This window comes from Dasypus novemcinctus, chromosome 13 (assembly GCF_030445035.2).
Source record: "Dasypus novemcinctus isolate mDasNov1 chromosome 13, mDasNov1.1.hap2, whole genome shotgun sequence".
NCBI lineage: Eukaryota > Metazoa > Chordata > Mammalia > Cingulata > Dasypodidae > Dasypus > Dasypus novemcinctus.
Window position 1 is genome coordinate 63,084,896 of NC_080685.1, and position 16,997 is coordinate 63,101,892.

At 42.8% G+C, this 16,997-nt stretch overlaps 1 protein-coding gene across 1 annotated transcript in view; it reads left to right on the forward strand.

Moving 5' to 3' along the window:
* RGSL1 (regulator of G protein signaling like 1) overlaps window positions 1-16,997 on the forward strand; it is a 103,757-nt gene that overhangs the window by 14,132 nt on the left and 72,628 nt on the right. The window contains exons 4-10 of the mRNA XM_058309318.1: window positions 4-133; window positions 1,629-1,733; window positions 2,720-2,881; window positions 3,937-4,919; window positions 11,302-11,364; window positions 11,708-11,930; window positions 15,500-15,607. Of these exons, the coding sequence (XP_058165301.1) occupies window positions 4-133; window positions 1,629-1,733; window positions 2,720-2,881; window positions 3,937-4,919; window positions 11,302-11,364; window positions 11,708-11,930; window positions 15,500-15,607 (1,774 nt within the window). The remainder of the gene's footprint in view (window positions 1-3; window positions 134-1,628; window positions 1,734-2,719; window positions 2,882-3,936; window positions 4,920-11,301; window positions 11,365-11,707; window positions 11,931-15,499; window positions 15,608-16,997) is intronic.

Sequence of the window (16,997 nt, forward strand, 5' to 3'; positions counted from 1 at the left end):
TAGATTGCCAAGTACAAAGGATTATTGACCTGGTTGGAAAAATACCGGTTACCTTTTTTCTGTAAGACCAACTTATGTTTCCAGTACATTCTCTGTCAGGAACTCATCAGTTTCATTAAGTCCCCAGAAGGAGGTAAGCATGTGTGCCTATGTGTGTGTGTGCAAGCATGTGCACATGTGTGTAGATACATGGGAATCCAGCCTGCAAAACAATCCTGTGCTTGTCAGTCTACATTATAGTACAAATTCTGGCTTCCTTTTTAGCTTTAGACATGCAGGTCACCCAGCTCATCTTGTGGCAGTGCGTGAAATCTTGGGCTGAAAAATTGGTACCTAGAGCAGTAAGTAGGGGTCAGATGGACTGAGTTCTTTATTTCTCTGCAGCCAGAAATGAGAGAATTATTGGTGACCAAAAGAACACAGTAAAATTGCCTGAAATATATCCAGAACCAAACAAATCTCACTGCTACCATTCTGGTCTGAGCCAACTTCATTTCTCACCTGGGCACTGTACTCATCTCTGAATTAGTCTCCCTGCTTCTACTCTTATACTCCTGGAAGTCACATCACATCACTCCTCTGCTCATCCCCTCAACCCCCTCCAATGGCTCCTATCTCAGAATGAAATCCAAACTCCCTACAGTGGCCCTCAAGATCCTAGAGACCTAGCCCCATTTTCTCTTGGACCTCATTTCTTACTCTCCCCCTGGCTTACTCCATCCAGCCACGTTGGGCTCCTTGTGGGTCCTCAAATAATGCCAGACACATTCACTCCCTGGGATGTTACACTGCAGTTCCCTCCTTCTGCCGTGCTCTTCCTCCAGATATCCACTTGGCTCCCTCTCTCACCTACTCAAATCTTGGTGCAAATTTTACCTTCTCAATAAAGCCCATCTGAATGACCCTGGTTAATACTATAACCTACCCACTTCTCCAACGCTGCCCTCAGCATCCCCAATTCCCTTTACCCTGTTCTACTTTGTCTTTTTTCTTCAGTACTCATAACTTGTAAGATTTGATAACACACTTATTTTGTTATGTTCATTGCTTACTGTCTGTTTACTAGAATATAAGCTTCTTGAGGGCAGGGATGTTTGCTGATGCACCCCAAGCATTTAGAACAGTGCCTGACACTTAGTAGGCATATAATAAATATTTGTTTTTAAAAAGCATGAATAAAATTCCCAACCAGGATTGAATTAGTAGCCTGCCCATTAGCCAAAGGAAATTAAGTATATTCTATACCAGGAGAAGTTAAGATTCAAGAGCATCCACAGAGTAAAATGTTATAACAAATCATTCCCAATACTCAACTCCTTCTTTCAATGTAAGTATTAGGAAAACTGGATTAAAATGCACCCTAATGGCCAAATTGCTGTCGCTTTGCTGGAGGACATTTTTGAGTGTGGATTGCATGCACACTTGTGGGTCCCTAACATGCCACCTATCATCATGGCAGACGGAACGTCTGATGCCACCTGCAAAAGCACTGCATAATCAGTTCATCTAAGGGGTCGCCACTTTTCCTCATGCACACCAATCAAGTGGGGGTGTGGCTGTGTGCAAGGCTGAGAGAGGGCTGGGAGAAGAGTTCATCCTTTCTCTCTTACTGTGGGCATTTCTTGCAGCCAAGATGATAAGATGGAGAAAGGCAGACCAGTGGCTACTCCAGAAATGCATTGGCGGAGTCAGAGGGATGTGGCGCTTCTGCTCCTTCCTCAAAAGCAGTGCAGGTGGGTGCTCAGAGGTGTCCTTGGGGCCTCTTCAAGTCCTTAACTATTTCCAGGATGCCTAGAACGCCAATTTGCAGTTAGGTATGTTTGTGGTAAATAGTTTTTAAATGCTTGGTAACGTAGTTGGGATAAGTCTGTGAAAACTGAGGTTCATGGTGTAGGTTAAGTAAAAGCAACCGGGGTTCCTGTCATTCACTTATTTAACGCTATCTATTGAGTACCACTATGGCACCTTGCTGATAGTTAGGGATATAGGGGTGAACAAGAACGGCAAGTCCATGCCTCACAGAACCACCACTGGCTGGTAGTCAGACAGGGGGAAAAAAACAATATATCTCTATGGTGAAAGTGTTGGGAAACACAGGCTGGCAACCTTCTATTTCCTGTTCTGTTGGGTCCAGCAGTTGCTAGAAGGCTGGCAGCTGGCTCTGAATGACACTATAGTTCAGCCCAGGAACAAGCCCTACTATAGGGGTAAAATTCTGAGTTTCCAGGAAGCAGGTAGGGAAGAACTGAACAGATTGTGTATTTCAATTTGTCACTCAAAGGTTAGCCCTGGCAAAGTTGAGAAATGGGGATAGCCTTTGGCACCTGTGTGCTTCTGCAGGCTGATCTGGATCCATGATCGAGGAAATGTTTTCTTTTCCTGATCCTCATTTTTCAGACAAAACTCAAATGTCTCATGATCCATCTCAGAGTCTTGCAGTTTTCTCTAAAATAGCAGTTTTCTAATTTAAAAAATCACAAAAGAGCTCTATCCTTTAAGTCCCTGACCTGTTCTCTCCCTGTGCCCTCAAGCCACCCTCTCCCACACCCACACACATTAGGGCTTTTCTGAGTTGAGACTTTACTCCAAAGAGTGACTAGTGGTGATGTTTGAGGCAGTACAGCAAGCTGGTGGGGGATATCATTTGCTCCACCCAGATGCACCTGCCAAAGGAGCAAGATTGGGGTGCAGCTCTGTGCCTACCTTGTCTGATCTGTAGGTGAAGAGCTGGTAGATTTCTGGATCCTTGCTGAGAAGATCCTGAGCATAGATGAGTTGGACCTGGAACGGAGAGACCACTACCTGTCCCTCCTGCTTGTGCTGAAGGCCACCCATCTGCAGGAGGGTTCCAAGGTGGTGACTCTCTGCAACATGAACATCAGTAAGATTATAATGTATATTTGAGAGGAAATCCTTGGGGGGAGTGTAACAATAAAAAACCAATCTAGCATCTGATAACCCTCAGCCTTTTGCATTGCAGACCTGCCTCCTTTTCAGTTTCCTGTCTATCGGGGCAGCCAGTGCTTCTTCATGAGCTGTTGGCTGCCAGTGTAAGTTAGCTGTGGGGAGTGAAGAGGAATTGGATAGGAATAGGATAACTTCTAAGTCTGCAGGGCTCTTTAATTTTTTTTTTTAAATTAGGGCTCTCTAGAACAAACTAAAGTTCATGACCCAAATGTGGTCCATGTGGCCTGCATGATAAGAAGGTGTATGTGTTTCTTTTTTTTTTTTTTCATTTTTAAGGAGTTAAAAAACCGAGGCAGATGACTATACCACAGAGACTATATGTGGCCCACAAAGCTTGAAATATTTACTATCTTGTCCATCATATTAAAAGTTTATCAACTCCTGCTCTAGAACATCCAGCTTATCCAAATTTAAATTTATTAAATGAGGATACATTCCTAATCCAAATACCAATATGTTCTAAAAGGTCTGCCATTTAGGAATAGTCACACTGCTCTTTATTGATATAGGTCTTTTTGAATTGATGACACTAAATTCAGGGCTAGTAAGGCCTCCTTCAAATTATCCAGTCCAAACCCCCTTCTCTGGTTAGATCTGACCCTGAGGAACCCCATTCAGAGGTACTTGTCTCTTTTTCTTAAACATTTTTTTCCTATGGTTTTTGCTTTACTTTATATCCAATAGTCTAAAATAAAATCCCAAAAAACAAACAAACAAATATCTAATACTTCCATAAAATGGCATTTCTATGAGGAAGAAGGCAGGTAACCAGAGAAAGTGACCACAGTATATGAGGAAACCTAAAAAGGTGTCATTGATGTATTTGACTATCCATATCCAAGAGTTGAGTGAAGAACTAATGAAATGCCATACACAAAAACATTCGGAAAAAAATCAGAAATCAATCTAATATCACATTACCACCACCCTTCATCATTTTCACCCTTCATCTCTCTACATTGTTTTCAGAGGCCCTCCTGAACCTCTCCATTTGGAATCCAAAACAGTCAACCACCAGGAGAGAGCTTCTGAGTCACATGCAGAAAGTGGCTCTGTTCAAACTCCAGAGCTACTGGCTCCCCAACTTTTATACCCACGCCAAGATGAGCATGGCTAAGGAGGAATCATGCCATGGTCTGATGCAGGAATATGAGACTCGCCTGTGCAGTATTTGCTACGCTCACATGGGAGGACTCCCTCTAAACATGAGCATCAAGAAGAGTCACCAGCCCCAGAAATGGTATTCGAGCAGGAAGAACAAAAAGAAGCTGTGGCAGTTGATAGGCCATAGCTCTTGGTCTCTGGAAATGGAACAGCCACCCATTCACTCCAAGCCAAACACTGCCACTCTGCCCCCACAAGATCTATGGCCTCAGGAGAACGTGGTTAAACAAATGCCTTCCCTGAAAGTGGCCCATAAAAAGGAAAGAAAGATCAGTCCCCTGGAAAAGAATTTTCACTGTACCAAGAGGTCAAGCAAAAAGAAGAAAGCCAAAAACCACCTCCACATGGAGGGTGTCTTTGAGACAAAGTTTTCTACCCACCTGAGTACTGTCAGCCCCATCATCAGTCACTCTTCCCAGATGACACTCAAGAAGGCAATCAAGCAAAGTCTCTCTTTAAGGTACACCCACTGGGCCTTGTGTGCTGATGCCTATGCAGGGAATCCCTTCCGTGACCACCTGAAGAAGCAGAATTTGAAAGTAGAGACCCAACTCCTGGACCTCTGGCAAGATCTGCACTATTTCCTCAGTGTCCTCATGAGTAACAGGCAGAATGGGAATGCTGTCCATCGGCACATCCTGGGCGACAGGATCTGCAAGCTCTACCTAAGTGAACAGATTGGTTCACGCCTACCACTTAAATTCCAAACCATTCAGGGCCTGAAGGAGATGCTGCCTTCTGGGGATGTGAACCCCTGGATTCCCAAAGCCCAGAAGGAGATCTGCAAGGTAGGCCAGGCTTCTTAGAAATGGGTTACTATCTGGCAGATTAGGTCAAGACTGACCTCAAATTCTGCCTGCTCATTCATACTGGCTAAATTAACTATATAATTACCCACATAAACCTTCACAAATTGAAGGGCTGGTTGATCTCTTAGGAGCAAGTCACACAAATTCCCAAGAACTGATTAAAACTCCAAAATAGAATGACCTGGGAAGTTGGGGAGAGATGGTCAATATCTACCATCTATTCTTTCTTTGCTTCCTCCTTACAAGAAGTCTCCCAAAACCATGACCCTGAGAGTGTTCTATCAAGAGAAGCTTTGAAAATTCAGATTTAAGCATCCTGTATTGAAATGCAGGGTCTCTCTTTCCTGACTAGTGAGAAGGGAAATGGCCAATTTTGAGTCAATTATTCTTAACCCAAAACATTAGATAAAATATCTTGAAGACTCACTGGAAGTGAGGCCCAAAGCACTGAGTAGTAAAACCTGACTATTGTAGAGTCTGCAACAGCAAGCAAGATAGTCCCATCCATCTGCCCCATGGGATCTAAGCCCCTTGTCAATTAGAGGCAAAGTGGGCATCACTATCCCAGAATCCTCAGGATCGGGGAAGGAACAATAGACTAGAGTACACTTACAGTTATTCTACTATAGACTTACTGTGATTCTAGCAATGGAAGAACTTTTATCATTGATGTGGAGACAGTGGCTACCAGAAGTTCTGAGGGGAGGGAGAGGGAAAAATAGGTATAATATGGGGCATTTTCAGGACTTGGGAATTATCCTGAATGACATTGTTATGACAGACACAGGCCATTATATATCTTGTCATAACTTACAAAATTGCTCAGGCCGAGTGTGTAAACTACAATAGAAACTATAATCCGTGCTTAGTGGCAGTGCTCCAAAATATGTTCATCAATTGTAAAAATGTACCACACTAATGAAGGATGCTGTGAATGTGGGAAAATGTGGGAGGGGAAGGGAGTGGGGGCATAGAGGAATCCCCTATATTTTTCATGTATGAAACATTTATGTAATCTAAGTATCTCTAAAAAAAATCAAAAAGTATATATATATGAAAACAAATAGCAGAGTGAAGCTGGGTAACAGATGGAGAGTGAATCAAAAGAACAACTTACAAAGGAATGGACAGGATGTAGGGAAGCCATGGGAGATAGTGCAATACTCCCAGGACAGTAAGAGAAGGCACCCTTATCACTCTTAGCCTGAAGAGTAAAGAGAGGAAGCAGCTGCCAGCACCAGGAGGGAAAGAGCTGTGTGGAGTGGGACACTTGGCAGAAGCTATAATCTTTATATAGGGATGCTGCCAATCCCCACTGATCTGGCAGGAACGGAGCTGGGGTATCAATACTCCATCCTCACTCTCCTGCCAGGCTCCTTACTGGATGAAACCAACCAGAGGATAAGGGAGCCTACTGATGTGATTTATCTCCCAAGGCACAGCAGGGTGAAGAAGGGGAGAGGAGGCTCTAGAGGGGCAAATGGGCCTACACAGCCAAGGACTTAGTGCATCTTAAAGTACATTCATTATAAAGCACATTCACATTGCCTTCTGTATGCCTCTTAGTGCCTCCGAGAGGCAGGCAGGGTAGTATTGTCACCTCTTTTGTATGCAAGAGGAAAATTAGACTCAGAGGGTGAGTTCTTTCAAAGACTTATAGCTGGCTAGTGGATGAACCAGGATCAGAACTCAAGAGTTCTTGACTCTTAAGTCCAGCATGATTTCCAGCCAGCATGATTTCCAACCAGCATGATTTCCCACCAGCAACAATTAATGAAGGTTGCACATCTGAGTGGTGTCAGACCAGAGAATGCCCTAGTGCCCTGGGCCTCAGCCAGTGGATCCACAGCCAAAGCTTTCCTTTGCACAATTCTCAATTCATGACAACCCTGCCCTTTGTTGAGGCTCAGGCTAGGATTATGTTTCCCTTATTAGCACATCCCTGTAGCAAAACCTTTTTTGCCTGTTGACTTGTGTCCACACCAGCCACAGTGATGCTGTTAAAACATAAATCTTGTAATTTACTTGAAAACAGGCAAAGAAAAATGAGACCTTGAAAACAGATGGCTTTTTGTCTTAGTGTAAATTCCAAATTTCTTGGCTTGTAAGGCCTGACAAGGGCCTACATGATCTGCATTCCACCTCCCTGTTGTCTTGTTTCATCTGTTTCTTTCCCCCTTCTGCTCTACTCTTCAGCCATGCCAGGCATATGGCCATCTCCACTGAGCTGTGTGTAATGTGCAGGCACCTGAACCACTGTGTCACTTCCTAGGTCTTCACCCAAGAGTCACCTCAGTGGCCTACAATGGCCACTTTATATAAAAGTTCCACACCACCTCCTGAGTTTGCCTCCTGAGGATTTCTCACTCTCTCTCATATCTATCTATCTGATCAATTGTCTATCGATGACATGTATAATCCTTACAATGTACATATGTGTACATGTGCATATAATATACATCATTAATGTACATATGTTTGTATTATATTTCTAATAGCTATATATTATGTATATATGTTTGTATATGTACACATGTGTGTGTGTTTACAAACTTCTTTTGTTTATTTTCTTTCTCCTTACAATATGATGGCAGGGATTTTTGTCTATTTTTTCAAGAACATTGCCTGGTTCAATAGATATTTGTTGAATGCATGAGTTAATCAATCCCAGTTGGAAATGACCCACTTTTTTTCTTGTGCCAAAGATCTTACCTAGTTTGAGATGAATAACTCTGAGAAACCTCTGACTTTTCTCCATCTGTTCATCCTCCAAATATTCACTAAACCTCTGTTGAGTACCGATGGCATGCCAACCAGTTTGTCTGTCTTCTGACTTCTGACTCACTGATAAGGAAACAGCACCTGCATGGAACAGAGGGAAAACTAATGGTTTAAGTCCAGGCTCTGTCCACACTTAGCTCTGTGGTCTTGGGTAAACTCAAATTCAACATGCTTTCATTTCTCTAGGCTTCTTTGTCTATGTAAAATGGGGGTTGGGACAAAGATCATATTTTATTATTCTATTTGTGAATTTGGTAAGTTTAGAGATATGTTTAAGATATTGTATTGGAAGGGGCAAACAGGTGGAGAGAAGAGTGTATGAACCTTGAAGCCAGAGCATCAGCCTAAAAACGTGCTGTTTGTTCGAACTGAGGAGGGGACAACTGAGTGAAGGTGCTGAAATAGCCAGAGTAAAGGGTTCCATAGAAACTGACAGTGATGTGCAAAAGACTAAATTGTGTAACAAGAAATTAAACTAAAAATTCCTTAATTTGATAAAGAGGAAGTCTGAGATGAAGAAGAAATTTAGTGAGAAGTACAGACAGAAGTTAGTTTGAATTTCAATTCTCCCCTTTCAAATTGTTTATTCTTAGCTAGAAAGTTGCTGGGCCCCTCTGATACTTGATTTCCTCATCTGTGTGTGGGGATTATAATGCTTCATTCACAGAAAGATGCTGCACGTACAGTGTCTAGCAAGGAGAAGAAACACGAATGTTTGTCCTCTTCCAACTCTTTATTAAACCCACAGAACTTTAGAACAAGACAGGACCTTAGAGGCTCCTCCCCTTCCCTTGCCATTGTCCAGATGATGGACCATGGTCTCAGGTCTCACTGCTGTTTCCTGACAAATGCTGAACTAGTGTCCAGATTCATGCTCATTCTATTGCAGCATCAACAAACTATCACCCACGGGCCAAATCCAGCTCCAGTCTATATTTGTGTGGCCAGCAAGCAAGAATGATTTTACATTTTTAAATGGTTGGAAAAAATCAAAAGAAGAATATTTTGTGACATATGGAAACTATATGAATTTTAAATTTAAATTTCCCAATAAAATTTAGCTTCTTTGGAATACAGCCACGCCCATTACTTTATGCCCTGTCTGTGGCTGCTTTCATGCTACAATGTTAGAGTTTAGCAATGAGACCATATGGCCCACAAAGCCTCAAATATTTACTACCTGGCCCTTTTTTTTTTTTTTTTAAGATTTATTTCTTTCATTCTTTCTCTTCCCTCCCACCCCACCCCAGTTGTCTGTTCTCTGTGTGTATTTGCTGCATCTTGTTTCTTTGTCCACTCCTGTTGTCAGCGGCACGGGAATCTGTGTTTCTTTTTGTTGCATCATCTTGTTGTGTCAGCTCTTTGTGTATGTGGCACCATTCCTGGGCAGGCTGCACTTTCTTTTGCGCTGGGCGGCTCTCCTTACAGGGCGCACTCCTTGCGCGTGGGGCTCCCTTATGCAGGGGACACCCCTGCGTGGCAGGGCACTCCTTGCACACATCAGCACTGCACATGGGCCAGCTCCACACGGGTCAAGGAGGCCCGGAGTTTGAACCGCGGACCTCCCATGTGGTAGGCGGATGCCCTAACCACTGGGCCAAGTCTGTTTCCCTACCTGACCCTTTACAGGAAAAAATTGCAGACACTTGGTCTATATCACACACTGCTGTGAAAAGAGGCCAGGTGACAGATAAGCTAATTCTAAAGAAAGCCCTAATGAATCCTAACCAAAAAATTACAGGATTTTTGGATACTGTTTTCTTACAGTTATTAGCTAATTTGTTACTGTTTGCCTTATATCTGATTATTTCCTCTAATGGAAATCCTCTATTAAGTACTATTTCTTTAAAAATCAACTTGATCATTTATTTGTTATTACTCATAATTTTTTAAGCTCAAAGAGATATTTATAGGGTATTCATTTCACATATATCTATTTGTTATTCATATTTATATATATTGAGAGTTTTCTATTAGTCAGTAGTGTTATACTACATTATGTATTTCTAATATTCAATCATTGAGCTGAATTCTCTCAGGAACATATTTCACACCAGTTCCCCAGGAACCCAGGAAATCTGATAAAGAAATAAGACACATGTCCTTAAATTCACCTTTCAGCAGCATGACTAGGGATGCTTTATGGATACAATCTTACATTTTTTAAAAACTGCTTGCAACTCATTGCAAAATCATGACTACTTAGCAAGGTATTAAGTCCCTCATGTATAGTCCCAGCCAACATTCCTGGCCTCATTTCTTGCCACTCCCTCATATCCCATGCTCTTTTCAAGAATACTATGTTTCAGCCACACTGGAGTACTCAGTGTTCTCAAATATACCCTTTCCCATTTCTGTGCCTTTGCATAAGCTCTTCCACTGCCTGGAACGCTTTTGCTCTATTTCCCTATGACGAGCTTCTACTTATCCTACAAGGTCCAAATTCTGGTTCAGATATCCTTGCCTTTATGGATTCTTCCTGGATCTCCCTGACCCAAGTAGAAATCAGCATTCCCTCCTCTCTGCTCGCAGAGATCTTAGTTCATATCTCTGTCATGGCATGCCATGAAGCTCATCAGGCTGGAAGATGAGTTCCTTGCGAACATGGCTTATAGTATATTGATCTCTACATTCCCAGCAATTTGGTGCAAAAGAGGCACTTGGAAAATACTTATCAAATAAATAGCTAAGCACTGACTCATAGGTTTTGTTTTGTTTGTTTGTTTTTTAAAGATTTATTTATTTATTTATTTCTCTCCCCTCCCCCCCCCCCATTGTCTGTTCTCTGTGTCTATTTGCTGCATCTTCTTCTTTGTCTGCTTCTGTTGTTGTCAGCGGCACGGGAATCTGTGTTTCTTTTTGTTGCGTCATCTTGTTGTGTCAGCTCTCCGTGTGTGTGGCGCCATTCCTGGGCAGGCTGCACTTTCTTTCATGCTGGGCGGCTCTCCTTATGGGGTGCACTCCTTGCGCGTGGGGCTCCCCTACACGGGGGACACCCCTGCGTGGCACGGCACTCCTTGCGCACATCAGCACTGCACATGGGCCAGCTGCACACGGGTCAAGGAGGCCGGGAGTTTGACTGTGGACCTCCCATGTGGTAGACGGACACCCTAACCACTGGGCCAAGTCCGCTTCCCTGTTTTGTTTGTTTTAATGTCATGAGATGTTCTTCACAAATGGATAAGGTCTTTAAATGAGAGATATAGGAGTAAACACATACCCCAAAAGGAGATACTTGGCTTTTAAAGCTGTTCTGAGAATTAAATGAGATAGTGCTTTGGAAAGGAATGAAGCACTATACAGATGTCAAGTAATTGTCCTTGAGTAAATTGTTTTCTCTCTTAAGTAAATATTGATTATTGTTCTCTGAGATAGAGAGAGGTTATGTGGGCTGCCATATTCAGAGAGGGAAAGGAGTGGCTCTTGGTTGGTCATGGCTGGTGTTTGATGTTTCACTGAATCTCCAAATTAGTGTCCAAAATCTGTATGTAGTGTACTCTGCTCTGAGGTGACACAAGCTGAAGAGACGCAGTGAGCTGATCACTCACGTCATAATACTTGTGTTGTGTTTGGGTTTCAGATGCTCAGTCCCTGGTATGACCAATTCCTGGATGAAGAGGACTACTGGTTTCTCGTCTTTACAGTAGGAAGGGTTTTGGGTTGGGGAGGGAACATGACGTTGAGGGAAGGAAAGGAAGGAAAGGGAAAGGAACTGCTATATTAGAAACCTCATTTGTTAAAGTAAATGAATATAAGCTGACTTTGACGAAATTACGTTCATATGGAATTCCTCTTATAGAAAATGGGCTTGAATAAAAAAGCGGGGATTCAATGTAAAGAAGCAATCATTCTTAACAGATTTAAAACCATCAGCATAAGTCTGCGGGACAGGAAGGCATAGAAGGAATGAACTCTCACAGAAATCTTGCGGGCATAGCTCCTGGAGTAAATGCTGTGTGCCTCCACCCCTACTCTCCTTCTCTTAGACTCAGAGCAGGATCGTCAACATCAAGCGACATAAAAAAGGATCTCACAGTAAAGAGGAGAGCATTCTTCTATTTAAGAGGATTCATGCATCTCTGGAGTTAAGCCAGGGTTTAGCTAACATGAAAGAAATGGAGTCTCTACAGTGGGAAAAGATAGCAACTGAGGACCTGAGACAAGGAGGGTCTCTCCAGGTAGAACTGATGTCTCAAGTGCTTCCGGAAGGTAAGTGTTTCTTAGAGGCAACTGGGAAATATTAATATTTAACATATAGTGATTATTTTCTGTGCATCAGTACTGTGCAATGCAACGATTAGCTCATTCAATCATCACAATAATGTATGAGGTAAGTACTGAATAATTGAGGCACAGAGAGGCTAAGCGACTGCCTAAGGTCACACAGTAAATGAGAGAGCCAGGATTTGAATCCAGACAGACTGTGGAGCCCACAACTGGCTCAAAGGCAACTGGAACATTCAGGTTTGGTCAACTCATGGCCACCAAAGCATGTGTCAGTTTCACTTCACTCCATGCATCTGATAAGCATATTCCACCTCACCACACCTCTCTCAGAATCAGATCCAAGGTATTTCTGTGAATACATCTGTTTGTTTGTTTTTTACTTTTATTTAGGATATATATATATATATATAAATTTGGTGGTATTAATTACATTCACAATGCTGTGCTACCATCACCACCATCCATTACCAAAACTTCATCACTCCAAACAGAAACTCTATACTCATCAAGCATAAACTCCCTAACTTCCCATCCTGCCTTCTCCCTGGCCCCTAGTAGCCACTATTCGACTTACTGTCTCTATGAAGTTGCTTTTCCTAGCTATTTCATGTAAGTGGAATCATGCAATGTTCGTCTTTTTGTGTCTGGCTTATTTCATTCAGCATGATGCCTTCAAGGTTCATCCATGTAGTGGCATGAATCAGAACTTCATTCCTTTTCAATGCCTGAACAATATTCTACTGTATGTACAAACCACATTTGCTCACCCACCTGTGGACATATTTTTAATAGCCACTCCCACCTATAACATACCAGCCCACCCAGGCGGTGGAAAGCAGTAGTTAGGGGCACAAGACTCTGCTGTCCCAGAGGTCTGGGTTTATATTCTAGCTTTCCTATTGGCGTATAAACTGGAGCCATGTAATTAACTTCTCCTTAAGCCCCAGTTCCTCATCCCTTTCCCAGTAAAATGGGAATGAGACGGGTTTGTTGTAAAGATGAAACAAGATAATCTACGAAAGCTCTTAGCACAATGTTGATAATAGTAAGAATCCCATAAATGCTAGCCATTATTATTCAAACTGAACAAACTGCTTCAACTCTCTATCAGAGGCAGTTGGAGTGCTGCAGTAGTTCTCAAACTTCAATCCACAGCAAGAAATACATTTGAAATCATGACCCAGGGAACATGGACTTGTTTATGTGCATATCTATGAAATATAAACTTTACAGAGCAATGCTTGCCTTTATTATATAAGATGATACATGCTAATGATCTCTATTCCATTCTATTTCATTCTTTAAAAGTTGATGGTGACTTACTAAATTTATTTTTCGACATAATAATGTGTTATGATGAGCAGTGTTTGAGAAACACTGATAAGAAAGCATAAGCTTTGAAACTTCGGTTCCACCACTCACTAATTTGGGGGCTTGGACAAGTTACTTCACCTCTCTAAGCCTCATTTCCTATAAAATGAGGATAATGGCACCTACTTTGTGGGATTGTTGAGAGGATTAGAGGTAATGTATTTACATAGCAAGGAGGTGCTCAATAAATGGGAGTTGCTGATTACACTAAAAAAATGTAACACAATTCTTTTAAAACGTCAATATACATTTCATATTCAAAACAAGATGTCCTGGATGCTTGCCCGAGGACTCATATTCATGCTACATGGGGATGAGTTGGTTAAATCTAGAATGAAAGGCTCTTTTACTTAGAGGTTCCATATTCTCCCAAAAATCAAAGCACTCCAGTATTTCTCCTAGAAATCAAGAGGAAAATAGAAGAAGGGATGGCTGGTAAATTTCACCATGCACATGTTGGGTAATGGACATTACTTTGGCGGCCTTGGAGTGTCAGGGAGTGGCTAGAAAGTGTGAGCCATCCTCCACAGAAAACCCCTCTTCTCCCTCTGCTCCCCGATATCCTTGCTACCTCCATCAACGCTTTATCACAGTGCAAGCCTGACCATCTTGCAAACACAAATCGTACACATTTGCAACTGGACCCTGCCTCCCAGGTGGGCTGATTCCTCCCCTCAGACAGTAACACTGTTTATCACAGAGCACCAGAGCTAGAATACTCTCTCATCTTTGAAAATACCAAGATTGCTCAGCTAGTGAGTGACACAGAACTAGAAATCTGAGTCCACTGCAGAAGCAATCCACTGCTCTTTCCATTCATGGCCAGATCCCTCTGGCTGACAGATGATGATCATGATCATGATCATGATGATGATGATGATGATGACGACGACGACAACAACATAGGGTAATTGGCATTTGTGTGTCCACATCTAGATTCCAAAGTATATGTTTAGGAAGTCCTATAGTGCCCTAAGAGTTCTGGGAGAACGACATGCTATTAGATTTGCACCAAACCCCTGAACACACAACACAAATGAATATGTTTACCTTGGGAGGAGGTAAGATACTGCTATTCTACTTCTATTTCCCAGAACACTATTAAACCTTCCCTGGAAGTCTTGACCACATTGCCCCACCTCATTTGGGATACAAAAATGTCTTCCCTGTTAATTCACAACACATAGCTAGAGATGACATTTGTCTATTTTTAGAAAAATTTATTCACCTTCAGAGGACAATAATTTGTAACTATAGGTGATATTCATACATTTGAGCTGTTGATTCTTTTTTTTTTTTTAAGATTTATTTTTATTTATTTAATTCCCCTCCCCTCCCCCCCCCCCCCCCCCCCCCGGTTGTCTGTTTTCTGTGTCTTTTTGCTGCGTCTTGTTTCTTTGTCTGCTTCTGTTGTCAGCGGCACGGGAAGTGTGGGCGGCGCCATTCCTCCGCAGGCTGCTCCCTGCTTCGCGCTGGGCGGCTCTCCTTATGGGCGCACTCCTTGCGCGTGGGGCTCCCCTACGCGGGGGACACCCCTGTGTAGCACAGCACTCCTTGCGCGCATCAGCACTGCGCATGGGCCAGCTCCACACGGGTCAAGGAGGCCCGGGGCTTGAACCGCGGACCTCCCATGTGGTAGATGGACGCCCTAACCACTGGGCCAAAGTCCGTTTCCCGAGCTGTTGATTCTTAAAGTAACTCTCAAAGACAAAGCCAAGAAAAAGTTCCTAGTAGATGGTTTGCCGTGCATTATCCCTAAATGCATCAAGTCCTTTGAAGCAGTACAGAATTTTTGAACTACATTTCTACATCCTTCCTACAACAGATGGCTGCACTGAAGGGGTCAGCATTCACTTGGATGAGTTACTTCCTGTATGTGTGTTAAACAACTAGTAGCTCTTTCAGTCTTACCTCATTTAGCCTAGCATCCTTCAAGCTGTAAACTCCCATGGTCTGGTTTCCCTGAGAAGGGCAGAATCCTTCACTCTGGAGGGGAGTGGAGGCTGTATTTCCTAGATTCTAATTTCTCCTAGGGAACTTGTATTCCTTATGAAAACATCCCATTAAAACATTATTGTCCTATTTCAATAATATTTTAAAGGCAAAATTTCCAAAAAGAGTATATGAATCTTTGAACTCAGAGTGGGCAACTAGACTCTACCCCTGCTTTTCCCTAATAGACATAAGCAAAATGACCTTTGAGGAACTCTGCTGTAAGAATCCAAAATTGGCCATACAGAGAATCAGTGATGACTATAAAATATATTGTGAAAAAGCACCTAAAATAGGTAAGTGTTTAAACTCAAGGAAAAATTGAGACAACCAGGTAAGAGAGAATCTCCAAACTCAAAAGGCAAAGGTTGAACCATGCTTTGTTTGAAATGAAAAGATGGTCAGTGTATAATTGCCATGTCTTTTCCCGCCTACAAATCCACAGAAGGGCGTCATGAAAGTGAGATGCAAACATAAATTTCTGTTCTTGATGGTGATTTTTCATTTCTACCTTCTTACCTAGTTATCACTCTGGGAGTTTTAAATAATGTGTATTTATCTTCTGCTAGGTTTCTTGAGATCAGCTGTCTGTGGCAGAAGATTTGTTAGGGGGTACCCTTAAAATGACACCTGTAAAGGAGTGAGGAAAGTAGGACTGAGCAGAGAGAGGTGCTGAACTGTGAGGCGGTCAGAAGAGGCCTCGGTAGATCTTCTAGGAAGCTCTGGAGTTGAGATGGGCTTCTAGAGTTTTCCCTTACCGGGGCAAGGGGCCTGTGCCACATTGACCCATATGGGATGTGACTGTCCTCAGGGAGGATGTAACATTGGATAGGGCAGGGCCCTGTGGCCAAGGCTTTGCCCACAGAGGACCTCAGCTGTGAGTCATCAGCAGCCAGCACTCCAGGCAGCTGTGGGAATGAGTACTCCAATCCTAACGTGGAAACTGGGCCACGCACCACAGCATCCACTACTGTCCATTGCGTTGTTCAGACATTTCACTCCATCTTGGAATGGCTTCTCCAAGAGCGGAGTTAGTTTCTTTTCCTAGGGAACATATATGAGAAAGGTTAACCCACACCCACAGCTTGTTTGGAGACCATAATTAATATCCTCCTCTCCCTTCTCTATCACCCATTCTACATTCCCACTATGTGCAGCCAGTCACTCTGCTGGTTTTGGTGGCTTTCCTGGTCTGTGAGCTAGACTCTCCTCCCTTAAGGGCCTGAGCCACTGGTCATTGTGCCTGCTGCATTTGTCAATTTATCATCAAAAGCGGACAGGCGAATTCCAAGAGTGCCAAACGAATTCTTTCCCACCCCCACTGGGTAAATGATGATCTTGTTGATCAGGGTCTATTATGTCTGCTAGTGTAGTGACTTTCTCCTTGCTTTCTGGCCTCTTAGCTTGAGGAGATAGAAGTGATGGAGCACCTTCTGTGTCTGCAAGGAGAAGCATCCCCTCTCTGGGAACCAGGACCTCTAGACCAGTGCTGTCAATGCAAGAGTCACTAGCTCCATGCAGCTATTGAACATTTGATATATGACTGGTATTTCTTAAGATACAGTCAGTCCTCATAACTGACCAATCCCATATTTGCAAATTCACTTACTCACTAAAATCAATATATGGCACTTTGCAGTCTTTCCTGGACATGCACAAGAGCAGCAAAAAACGAACTGCCAGCCC